At 53.9% G+C, this 12,736-nt stretch overlaps 1 protein-coding gene across 1 annotated transcript in view; it reads left to right on the top strand.

Annotated features, from left to right (window-relative positions):
* The first annotated feature begins 12,261 nt into the window (after positions 1-12,261).
* runx2b (RUNX family transcription factor 2b) overlaps positions 12,262-12,736 on the top strand; it is a 1,208-nt gene continuing 733 nt past the window's right edge. The window contains exon 1 of the mRNA XM_062559765.1: positions 12,262-12,267. Within this exon, the coding sequence (XP_062415749.1) occupies positions 12,262-12,267 (6 nt within the window). The remainder of the gene's footprint in view (positions 12,268-12,736) is intronic.

Raw genomic sequence — 12,736 nt, 5'->3', positions numbered from 1 at the left:
GTTGAGTCACGGAGTCAAATGATGAATGGCGAACAACAACAACAACAACAAGCAGAAAGTAAATCCCACAGCGTGAGTCCTTAACAGTCTTGTTTTGGGGTTGTTTTCTCTCTCTCCTCGTTTCCACCTCGTTCCCTTTTGCATCTGGCCATCTCGCAAACACACGCACGCATTCCTCCCTCTCTGCCCCCTTTGCTGCGGGAAGCTGCAGCGAGGCTGACTCGGCCTATTCAGCGCTATTCTCGGTGTCCTGACAAACGGTGTTGATGTAGCCGGTCCGATGGCCACACGCCATAAAACCCGTCTTTGTTCCTCCCGCCACTTCTGCTGAGCCGCTCGCCCCCCCCCCCCCCCCCCCCGCCACTCCTCCCAAAACTGCCGCTCGACCATTTGGCGAAGCGAAAGCCGAGCGCTTTGGATCAACAAAAGTAGTTTATCTTTCGGTAAGTGAGTGGGCCACCGTAGTGAAATGCGATCCTGTAGCCACTGCGAAGACGCCCAACATGGAACTAAAAATGGTCCCCAGTCTCTCGACGTGTTCCCGGGGCCTTTCGGGGTCAAAGGGGTGTGTGTGTGTGAAGATGTTCTTCATTTAATTTATTTGCGCGTGAAAGTAACGCTCCGGAGGCAGGAAGAGACTTCGGCACCCGGGGGAGAGGCCCAAGTTGTCCAGGAGGAAACGGGGCGGTTTGACAGGTCGGCTCGCTCTCTGTAATGAGGTTTATTATCGGACAGACAGGCCCTTGACAGCCGCCGCGACCGCAGTCTTAACACTCGAGACGCACGGCCGTCCGTCGCGGAGCGCTCGCCCGTCTCACTTTCCTCGAGTCGATCTCGCGGGGGCCAATTAGGCCTCGCTCCTCGAATCCAGTCCCAATAAATATGGCAATAAACAAAAGGAGGCGTGAGATCAATTCAAAGCATGTCTGATATTAGCTCAAACTCGAACCATCTGTCTGCGTGTAAGGGGGGGGGGGGGGGTTGAAAGGTACCACCGGCACACGCGGCTGATTACCAGCGTTGAGAGACGCAGATAAAAGGACCGAGGCCTCCCCGAGAAATAGCGTAACCATCATCATATCATCACGTCGCCCCCCCCCCCCCCCCGCTGCTCTCAAAGGGACAAAAGGGACCGCTCTAAACATTGTTGTCCCGCGCCGCGAAGAAGAGATTTTGGGGTCGGATGGAAGAAAAAAAAAAGGTGATTGACAGGATGCCCGAGGAGACGAGGAAGATGAAGAGCTGCGCTGACACAAAGGCAGCGGGATGAGGTCTCTCTCTCTCTCTCTCTCTCTCTCTCTATGACCCACATGCACGGATCTGGCTACCGTCGCTCATCAGTCACCTCTTACTTTCTGCGTTTTGATCGCCGACATGGCTGCCATCAGCTGGATGTGGAAAAGTGAAAAGGAAAAGAGAGAAGTTTGAAATCTAACGCTCCATCGAAAGTGTAACCGACTTCGGCGGATCGGGCGGAATGTTTATAAAGGAATGCAACCCTCCGAATAGGAGCCACAGACTACTTTTATCAGTTATATAAGGCCCAACAGATGCCAGCCGCTAATATAGTGGCGAATATCAAATGCAGACTGTGTCAAAAGCTTTTACGTTGAAGGTGTTGTGATTTTAGCAAATCTCCAGATCATTTCTCCCCCCCCCCCCCCCTGAAATCGAAGGAGCTTCGGGTAACTGGTCATAATAAATTATGTCACGTAAATCAATCTCCATTCACGGGCGGGAAGAATGAATGCATTGTGCGAGCGGCGCTGTACTTGACTGTACGGCGCTCTAAGGAGACAAATCACCCTCCGGGCTCCGTGAGTGAAGCGTAGTGGGAGGCCCGAGATGAATGCAGGACATTTCCCCTCTCAGCTACAACACGGCAATTAAAAAGTCCCCATGCAGAAATAGGCCCGAGCTGGAAGGGAGTCGGCAGCTCTGAGAGAGAGAGAGAGAGAGACTCGGGCTCTAATTGAAACAGGGCCCGAAGTCCAACGGCAATACGCACATTTATTTATTTTCGGCCGTTTAACATGTCTGAGATCTTTGTCTCGGGGAGCTAATTGCTCCTTCCGACAGGAAGACAGTGAGTCAATGGCCAGTTTATGTACAAAGAGATTTTAATCTGATCCCTCTTCTTGTTTTCAGCTCTGTAGAATCAGCAGGAAATATGGAAAGAATGAGGGTCTTTTCCTCCGTGTTATAACAACACGGCATAATCCCCGACTGTTTTACTAAGGTTGGTAAATATTTAAACTGTTTGCCGGGGTGTAAACTTTTGGTTATTGCTCCGGCAGAGTGCACGAGAGGTTTGTTTGGCTGTTGCTCGCATCTCGCCCGTCCCTTACATCATGAGATCATTTGTTTGAAGGGTTTGATTAGGGGTCTCAGAAAATCCACAAAAATGCACAAAATTGCCCGTCCTTTTCGGCCTGGCACACGGCGAGAAGAGGGGGGGGGGGAAGAAGGAAAGAAAAGCGACGGGTGAGGAGGAATGTAATGGCGCCGTGCGCGGAAGGATCCTTTTTTAGAGATCAGAGATCAGACCACTCCGAGTAAAGTAGAAAATTGGAAATGTTACACTTTCTGTTCTCGACCGCACGCTCGCTGGACTGGCGGCGGGACAGAGAAGCTCTTCTGGAGGCCTGGACCCCCTCGCTGAGGTGAGGAAAGCTTCTCCTTCCTCCCGCTCCTTTTGTCGGTGGATATCAGCGCAGCGTCAGGTGAGCGGAGGGGAAGGGGCCGAAGACATGGTCACTGCGCAAACCCCCCCCCCCTCCTCCCCCGCGCTCACATCTGCTCGCCAGCTGTGCATATGTTTACACCTGACCCCAAGTCACCGTCTGGGTCGCCCCCTCGCTCTTCCCCTCACATCACCTCCATGCACCCCCCACCCCCCCCCCCCCCCGCCCCCTTAAGGTTTTCCTTCCTACTGTCGAGGAAACTCAAATGAGCTTCTGCAGCAATGCTCTGTGTTTCACACACACACACACACACCGAGGCTCAGGCAGAGCCACCGCAAACTCTGACAATTGGTTGGATTGAAAGGTGATTAAAGCAATCAAAGCAAACTGAGGTTATTGAAGAAACAAAAAAAGGGGGGGGGGGGCTAAAACTTGTGGTCCGCCAGCGAGAGGTTGAAAGAACTGAAGAACTGTGACGGGACGGATTTTCAGAGAGACGAAAGGCCTCATGGCTCACATATGACTGATACTTGCAATTACCCCCCCCCCCCCCCCACACACACACACACACACACACATTGCATCGTGTGCTTCTGCTTCAGCAAACAATAACACCATTTCTGTCCTCTCTTTATCCAAATGAAGCCGCCTGGAGAAGACGAGTGTTTACGTCGGCGAGGACGAAGGGGAAGTCTGGCTTTGACTGATTCCTAAACAACTCTAATCGCCGTGATAAAAAAAAACGCAGCATTAAAATCAGCGTTTGATAAACACGAGCCGGGGAGTCACCAGAAGATGGCCTTTGATACAAAGGGCTTTTTCTTTCTGTCGGCGCTGTTCTGTAGGTGGCCGGCTTTGGAGAGGAGTGAGACTTTGGTTTGGAGAAGGGCTCAGGGGGGGGGGGGGTTTAAGCTGTCATTTTAGTGGAAACAAACAAATCTTGGCGATCAAAGTGACTGTTTGGAGCGAGTCAAAGTCCCATTCCAGCCCGTCTATCGGCCATGGGGTTTTTGTCAATGAAGGAATGTGTATTGTGTTCTAAGTGCTCTGTTTACAGGCCTCTGAGTTACAGCTATTGTCTGCCTTTCACTTTGGTTCACAGGCCGCAGAGTTCATGGCTTACATTATCCGACAGAAACTGGGTAGAAATCACACAGTATTACAATTTGCGTCGTTGACAAAAGCCCCTTCTATTAGTTCTAATCGTTATGATGTTTATGATCACTGATCATCGATCAATAATCACGCTAAGTGGGGGAGGATCGAGCCAGCCGTTCCAGAGGTAAAGATTCCTCTTCAACCCACCAACCACGGGGTCACTTTCACAAGTCTCTGTCCCTGAGGTTTGTCCCTAAAACACGTTTTATCGGACCACACAGTGGTCATCTATATTATTTACTTCCTTCCTTTGAATTTAAATTTTATACAACTGCTCTTCTGTACTTCTGACAAAGTAGCCAACATGAGTCCGTGTCCCCCATAGTTGCAATTTGGACAACCAACACTTTTCAATGTTAATAAAATGTGAACAAACACTCGATGGCCCTCTGCGACGGCTGAGGGGCGGGGCTTCTGTGGCGTGTTGACCCACCGTGTTCGTCTACAGGAGCCCAGAAGGGACAGATCCACTCTTGGTGTTTTAATCACTTCAGTACGGCTCCAAGGCTTGAAGAAGCGTTGCGTCGGTTGCGATCTGCAGCCTGACCCCTAGATGTCACTGGATCCTACGCAGCTGGTGACCGTACAGGGACGCAGGCTGTGCGTAGCGCCGCGTTCCCTAGAAACTCAGAATGAACTTTGGTGTTAAGGAATATAGTTTCATTATGGCATTGTGTGACAAGCGCTGCGCTAAATGCAATGTATGTGGTCTGAGTCCTGACTGACCATGGCTACGATGGTCATGTGCTTTAAAAAATAAAAAATAAACGTTCCAAAAATCCCTCCCACGCAGGGGCTTTTCGTCGGAGGGGTCGGGGGGGGGGGGGGGGTCCTCGAAGGCCCGAATGGATGAGCGCGGCCTGGCGAGCCAGACGGTTACGGATCGCTACCTTTTTAATTAGCGGCTTCGACGGGGCAGTCCGTGTGGAGCTGCACGCCCACCGCAGCCGCACGGACGATGTGACCGCCCCCCACCCCCCCGAACCCCTGCGAGGAGCACGGCCCCCGGGAAAAAGCAGCGTCTCGAAGCTCAACACAATGCCCAATGTGCACGCCAGACCCACGGCAATTAGCTCCTTAGGTCCCCCCCCCCCCCCCCCCCGACCAGTTCTTTGCCTTCTCCCTTTTCTTTTTAATGTCGGAGTTTGGAACGGCTCAATATAATCAAGTCAAGAAAAGTTTATTCTGTTTAGAATTCCATCTGGTTCCAGAGGGGGGGGGGGGGGGTAATTTTAGCGGCGTGCAGAGCGGTATGCAGTGAGGCTGCATGTACCATCCTACTTAGAGCGCTGGTGGTGGTGGGGGTTTGGGGGGGCGGGGGGGGGGGCAGACACCCAGGCTCCGAGGCAATAGACCGGCCGACTGGTGTTTCTAAACACTGCTGCAGCCGTGCTCCCATCACTCAGCGCACGCCGCGTTCCAACAAAATGTGTCCCTCTGGCCCTTAACACAGGATCCGAGCCCCCCCCCCGCCCCCCCCCACACACACACACAGCCCCTGTCCTCCCCCTGATCCCTCTTGCCCCCTTCTCTTTCCTCACCCTTTTTCTTTCCAGCCCAGTATCGGTAACTCCGCCCGTGTCTCGCCGGTGGAGGTATCACCTCGGGCCCGAGACAGCGGCCCCCGGGCTGCGATGCCTCCGCGGCGGCGGCCTCTGATTGGACGTGGCACTCGAAAATGGGCTCTTTCCCGCGGCTTGCCGGGTCGGAGCGGTGGAGAACTCGATTTTCGACCGGTGGAAGCGTCGTCTCCGTTTCGCCTGCGCGATGATTGCCGGGATGATTGTGACAAAACATACATCTTCATTTCGAGGTCAGATGGATTTCGCCATCTGGCAGCATGGCGGCCGCTTCCTGTCCAACCACGGATCGAGATGAGCTTTAATTGGATTTAACCTGCGTGCGTCGTGCTAATTCACTGCCACCTGCAGGGTGAGGAACCCCTCGCGGTGTTAAAATCCTTTTAGGAGGTGGTGGTGGGGGAGGAGGAGGGGGGGGGGGGGGGGGGGGGGGTCGTGAAGGCCTGGCCGCGGATGTGTCCTCCTCATCCCCTCTGGCCGCGAGACGGGGGAAATAGAGGCGGACTTGTCCTCGGTCAGGCGTGCGTTACCCCCGAAGGGAAGGCTCTTCACGCCTAGCTGAGGACATTTGAGAGAGCTTATATACGAGCTCTGTGGGACCCGCAGAGTCCAGTAGTGATTCAAACTGGTTAAGAATAACACCCCCTCACCTACTAAGTACTGGTTGGGCTAATATTTTCTCTGTGGAAAAAGCCCCTCTCTGGTCCCAGCTCTTGATTTGTTAGCGTGTCCGGACCGCCGTTCGTCATCGCACGTCGTACGTCAGCATTTTTTTTTAAACTTTCTGTGAGAAAGAGAAGTGTGAATCCCCACTGGCCATAAGTAGATTGTTTATGGTTTCACTAATTTGAATTTAGGGTGTTTGATGGATCAGGGGCGAGAGCAGCAGCCACATAATCACTGCATTGAGGCATTTAAAGCCTCCGTAATTAACAGTCTTAGGTTGAAAACATCACAGCCTTTTAACCTTGCTATAATTTAGCCCTGATAGAAATACTAGTTTTATATAAAAAGTGATTTTACTACTATTAGGCTAGAAAAAATATTCATTTATCCTGAATGTCCAGTTATTCCTTCCATTTTTTTCTTTTCTTCAAGTAACCCAGAGGAGAAGTATGAATTGGTCATCAGAAAACAGTGCTATTAATCTCTGTCTGTGGTCTTAACAAATGAAGCCTGCATTCATATGGAAACAATCTGGCCCTTGCCCTCCAAGAGACAGAAAACAGAGCCAAATGAAGAACATCCTTTCTCTTAAGACCTGTAATTTGTTTTTATTACCTATTAGGTAAAACACCTCATTTATCAATGTCACAGCGCTCACAGAATGATAGCTGTCCACATGTAAATCAGCTAATGCCATGTATGGTTCAGAATTAAGTGGGCTGGTTCTAATGAAATGCTCCACTCTGTGGGCTCAGTGACCCAGCGAAGCCACCCACGACCAGACGTTTTCCTTTCACGGGGCTGTGCTGGAAAAGCGAGCGGAGAACACTTAAAAACCCAACTGATTAAGCACAGAGCGAACTGTGTTTCTGCGCCACACACACACACACACACACACTAGGGACACCACTGTGTGTGTGTGTGTGCAGAATAATACTAAAAACGAAAAAGGTAGAGGACTGGTGAATAATCCCAAAGCAGCACTCTTAATGCCTTTTTATTTAATGCCTATATTCTGTAATAAAGAAAGTTTGTCTGAAATGAATCTGACCTTTTAAGCAGATCGACGTTTAGCGGCTAAACTTCACTTTACACACAATCAATAAAAGCTAATTATAGTATTCAGTTTGTCAGTTGATATCTCGCACCTTTTATTGCTGCGATGTGTGATGACTTCTCAGGGTTCTGTCATAAGATGGAGTTGAGCTCTCTGTCCGACGGCGCCTTTTAACGACGGCTCACTTGCACACGTGGCGCCGCCGCCAGGAGGCTCGCCACGCCGCTCCGGGCTCGGGGGGGGGGGGGCAGAAGCGTGATGAATGACAGGTCTCGCCCCCGAGCCGGGCCAAGTCACACAGCTCAAAGTACGTGATACGGAACCGCCGGGGCACCACTGCAGATCTGGCAGCCCGGACGGACCTTCTCCCGAAAAAACGGGGACCACACACTCTTTATGACGCCCAGTAAAACGTCCCGAAGACGTGGCTCCCACGAACAATGGCGGGATTGTTGCTGCTCCTCTCTTTCCTCCTTTTTTTTTTTTTTGTAGGCCTATTATTTTTCTAGCATTTGTTTTTCTCGCTTGAACTACGGGGCTGGCTCCCGCGAGCGGGGGCCGTGGCGTCTCCGAACCGGGCCCCCGCTCGGGCCAGGAAAAACCCAGAAGAGCCAGACGAATAAAAAGAAGAAGAAGAAGAAAAAAAAAAAAATGCCAAAAGCGCGCCGACGCCGAGCGGCTCCCAATCTGGTTCCTGTCAGGGGGACATCAAGGGAACACCCGCAACGCAATCTCCAAGGCCCAGCCCCCCCGATCCCCATCCCCGTCTCCCCCCACCCTTCAAGCGATACGTCTTACAGATGACTGAACCATCGCCAAATGCTCCCAAAATCCCCCCCGCCCCCCCGTCTCGTGTCTCTGTGCTCGGAGCCAGCCCACATGGATTGGGATCAATTTAGGATGAAATGATAATTACTCTGTCAGTTTCAATTCCGACGTGATGAAGTGAGAAACCAGGAAATGTAATAAGCGTAAATGGAAGGGAGCGCTTTTGATTGGACGAGGCATCGGATCGGACCCTCGGTGGGATCGTCAGCTCCGCGTCCCCCCCCCCCCCCCCCCCCCCCGCCGAGAGATTGTTCCTGCGTTTTTCTGCCTGTCCGCACAACCCCGAAATAAAGCGGATAGGGGCGCATTGCTGCAGATAATTACCGAATTCCACATTCAACACTGAGGCTACACGCCTGTTACTGTTTAGTTCGGAGCCTCATCCGTAATAAATGACTTGTGTCACATGGTTCCAGAGGGAAACTTTCCTGCCCTCGGTGTGTGTTTGATCGCCACATCCAACACCTGAGCCAAAGTGAGTTTGTCGTGCGTCGAGTCGGGGGACCGGTGACTTAACGGGAGCCGGCTCTAAGCCCACGGCCGCGCTGCGCAGCTGATGTGGCGAGCCGATTCCTGGCGGGCCGCCGCTGCCGCTGCCTGGATTTGTTTAACCCCGGTGGATCAACCTTCAGACAGGAGCACGTGCGCAGGTAATGGCTGCCAGATGGGGGCGAGGGCCGAGGGCTCCATGAGAGGCCCGCTCGACGCCGCCGGTTTGCCGGAGCCCCGTGCCGCGCGGCCTGGCCCGACGGCGTCCGGCGGACGGCAGCGTCTGGAACGTCGGTCTGGAGCGGCGAAACCACAGTCTCGCAGGATGAACGGCCCCCCCTGTGATGAGGAAGCGCCAGCGCCAATAGGTGTTTCCAGCTCGCACATTCATCCACAAGGCAAACAAATAAATGTCGAAGGATTAAACACGGCCGGGGGCATCTTTGGCACGAGCCGCGGCCACCCAGGAGGCCACAAGGGCCCGGAGTGATAGACCAAAATAGTCAAAAAACAACACTGAATAATCGAGTTAATTTTCTCACTGAATGCATCTTCAGATAAAAAATTGAAATAAAGTCAGAGCAGGATTTTATAATGAGATATTTCAGTATCTGATTTCCTCTCCTTCACACTGTTTTACAGTGTGGCTTTTAAGGACAAGCTAAAAGTACCCCCCCCCCTCCTCCCTCCTTCCCAGAACGTCATCGTGTTCTAGTCAGCGTGACTGTAAACTAATTTGTTGTACTGTACAGACGCAGAACTTGAGCGGTAAATTTCCGAGAGAGCGCGTTGAAGGAGATCCATCTCACCAGGGCCTGCTGGGATGGGACGAGTCTCCCCCTGCGACGCGCTGATTGAGGACCACAGCAAGCTGGCTTCTTGTAATTAAAAAAAACAACAAGAGGAAACCCCCGCCCCCACCTTCCCTCCTCCTCCCTCCCACATGGCCTGTCGTACTAATTCATAACGGCGAACCCAGCGAGCGGCAGCAACAGGAGAACAAACTGGACCCCCAGGGGTTTGATAAAGAAGCCAGACGAAGAAAAGGCCCCCGCTACAGCAGCCCCCGCCTGCACAAGTCAGAGAGCAGAGATTGGAGGGGGGGGGGGGGTTGTAAAGCCAAACTCTGCACCTGGCCTCCATGCGGAGCCCGCCAAGTCTCTTTTCCTGTTCCTGTTATGACGTGTTGCTTTTAAATGGCGTTCCCCCGCCGGCAGGTTGGGGGGAGTCGTGCCTCTGGAACATGCCCACCTGGGGCCGGCAGGTTTGGGGGAGTCGTGCCTCTGGAACATGCCCACCTGGGGCCGGCAGGTTTGGGGGAGTCGTGCTCTGGAACACGCCCACATGGGGCTGGCAGGTTTGGGGGAGTCGTGCCTCTGGAACATGCCCACCTGGGGCCGGCAGGTTGGGGGGGCTCGTGCTCTGGAACACGCCCACATGGGGCCGGCAGGTTGGGGGAGTCGTGCCTCTGGAACACGTCCACCTGGGGCCGGCAGGTTGGGGGGAGTCGTGCCTCTGGAACACGTCCACCTGGGGCCGGCAGGTTGGGGGGAGTCGTGCCTCTGGAACACGTCCACCTGGGGCCGGCAGTTTGGGGGGAGTCGTGCCTCTGGAACATGTCCACCTGGGGCCGGCAGGTTGGGGGGAGTCGTGCTCTGGAACACGCCCACCTGGAGCCGGCAGGTTGGGGGGAGTCATGCTCTGGAACATGCCCACCTGGGGCCGGCAGGTTGGGGGGAGTCATGCTCTGGAACATGCCCACCTGGGGCCGGCAGGTTGGGGGGAGTCATTGCTCTGGAACATGCCCACCTGGGGCCGGCAGGTTGGGGGGAGTCGTGCTCTGGAACACGCCCACCTGGAGCCGGCAGGTTGGGGGGAGTCATGCTCTGGAACATGCCCACCTGGGGCCGGCAGGTTGGGGGGAGTCATGCTCTGGAACATGTCCACCTGGGGCCGGCAGGTTGGGGGAGTCGTGCCCCTGGAACACGCCCACCTGGGGCCGGCAGGTTGGGGGAGTCGTGCCCCTGGAACACGCCCACCTGGGGCCGGCAGGTTGGGGGAGTCGTGCCTCTGGAACACGCCCACCTGGGGCCGGCAGGTTGGGGGGGGTCGTGCTCTGGAACACGCCCACATGGGGCCGGCAGGTTGGGGGAGTCGTGCCTCTGGAACACGTCCACCTGGGGCCGGCAGGTTGGGGGAGTCGTGCCTCTGGAACACGTCCACCTGGGGCCGGCAGTTTGGGGGGAGTCGTGCCTCTGGAACATGTCCACCTGGGGCCGGCAGGTTGGGGGGAGTCATGCTCTGGAACATGCCCACCTGGGTCCGGCAGGTTGGGGGGAGTCATGCTCTGGAACATGCCCACCTGGGGCCGGCAGGTTGGGGGGAGTCATGCTCTGGAACATGCCCACCTGGGGCCGGCAGGTTGGGGGGAGTCATGCTCTGGAACATGCCCACCTGGGGCCGGCAGGTTGGGGGGAGTCATGCTCTGGAACATGCCCACCTGGGGCCGGCAGGTTGGGGGGAGTCATGCTCTGGAACATGCCCACCTGGGGCCGGCAGGTTGGGGGGAGTCATGCTCTGGAACATGCCCACCTGGGGCCGGCAGGTTGGGGGGAGTCATGCTCTGGAACATGCCCACCTGGGGCCGGCAGGTTGGGGGGAGTCATGCTCTGGAACATGCCCACCTGGGGCCGGCAGGTTGGGGGGAGTCATGCTCTGGAACATGCCCACCTGGGGCCGGCAGGTTGGGGGGAGTCGTGCTCTGGAACATGTCCACCTGGGGCCGGCAGGTTGGGGGAGTCGTGCCCCTGGAACACGCCCACCTGGGGCCGGCAGGTTGGGGGAGTCGTGCTCTGGAACACGCCCACCTGGAGCCGGCAGGTTGGGGGGAGTCATGCTCTGGAACATGCCCACCTGGGGCCGGCAGGTTGGGGGGAGTCATGCTCTGGAACATGTCCACCTGGGGCCGGCAGGTTGGGGGAGTCGTGCCCCTGGAACACGCCCACCTGGGGCCGGCAGGTTGGGGGGAGTCGTGCTCTGGAACACGTCCGCGGGCCAATTAGTCTGCCTTCACTGATTAGCGCGACCCGCCTCTCACCTGGCAAACACTATATCAGCGTGTGATGGCAAACAGAAGCCGCTCTGTCAGTTCAGACACTTATGTTTATGTTATTGTTAATATAATTATATGGTTAGATCTGAGAGACGAATATTGAATGAAGCCTGCCTTACATTATTTATTACTTTCATACATTATGGGTTCACAATTAATTAACAGAAATAGCTGGGGCTTTCTACCCAACTTTTTATTTTTTATAGACTATTAAAACACTTAAATTAAAGGCTTTTTAATAATCACATCGCCGGTCATGTTGTACCTATGTTAGTATTTAAAATAGAATATGAAATACTAAAACAAGTCCATACTAAAACAAGTCCAATCTTTTCTTTTTTTTTTACACAAACAGTACACTTTGCATTTTACAGTTAAGTTACTTAATAGATCAAGACTCCATACAAAAGGTATGAGTGACACATTAAGATGTGTTTGTGTTGTTTATCAAACAAAATGATTGAGTATCAGAGCTACTTTTGATCATCGTTTACTCGCGTCTTTCTTTCCTTTGGGTGGAGGTACCCCCCCCCTCCCTCCCCCTGAGGTTGGCCACTGGGGGGCACTGTGCAGGCTGATGAAGGGATCGGCTCAAACTGATCTAACCGGTGGTCCTTCTGCATCAGCACAACGCTGGCTGAGAGCTCGGCAATATTTAGCCATAAGAAAACATCAAACCCTGTTTCCATGACGGTAGTATGACAAACATAACCATAACCCCCCCCCCCGCACCCCCTCCAACACGGAAACGGACTCACATTTCAGCGCACACTGAACATAATAATTAGTCTGACCACTCTTTTCCTCACTTTTCTTCCTCTTGTCCTCATCCTCCTCCACCTCTCCGGCCGCCTCTGCAAGCCCGGAATAGTTGGGCGGGTTCCGTGCAGGCTGTTTTTTACTCTGGGAGGGGGGGGGGGGGGGGGGACTTTTGCTGCATTTGTGCTTCATTTCTAATGCTAATCTAAAGTGTAAGGGGGGGGAAAGAGACTCCACATGATTTAAATACGAGCTGGTGACATTGTTTTAGTTCGTGAGCGAGTGGGACAGAGTATGTAACCGACATCAGCGGCTGTGTTTAGCCGGCTTATTGTTGAATGGACTCTCTGTGAGGTTTCCGAGGCAGGAGGACATCTATTAGGAGGTTAGCAAAAGGTTAGCA

Source organism: Pungitius pungitius, chromosome 20, assembly GCF_949316345.1.
Source record: "Pungitius pungitius chromosome 20, fPunPun2.1, whole genome shotgun sequence".
Classification (NCBI taxonomy): Eukaryota; Metazoa; Chordata; class Actinopteri; order Perciformes; family Gasterosteidae; genus Pungitius; species Pungitius pungitius.
This window is presented reverse-complemented; position numbering and strand designations above follow the sequence as displayed.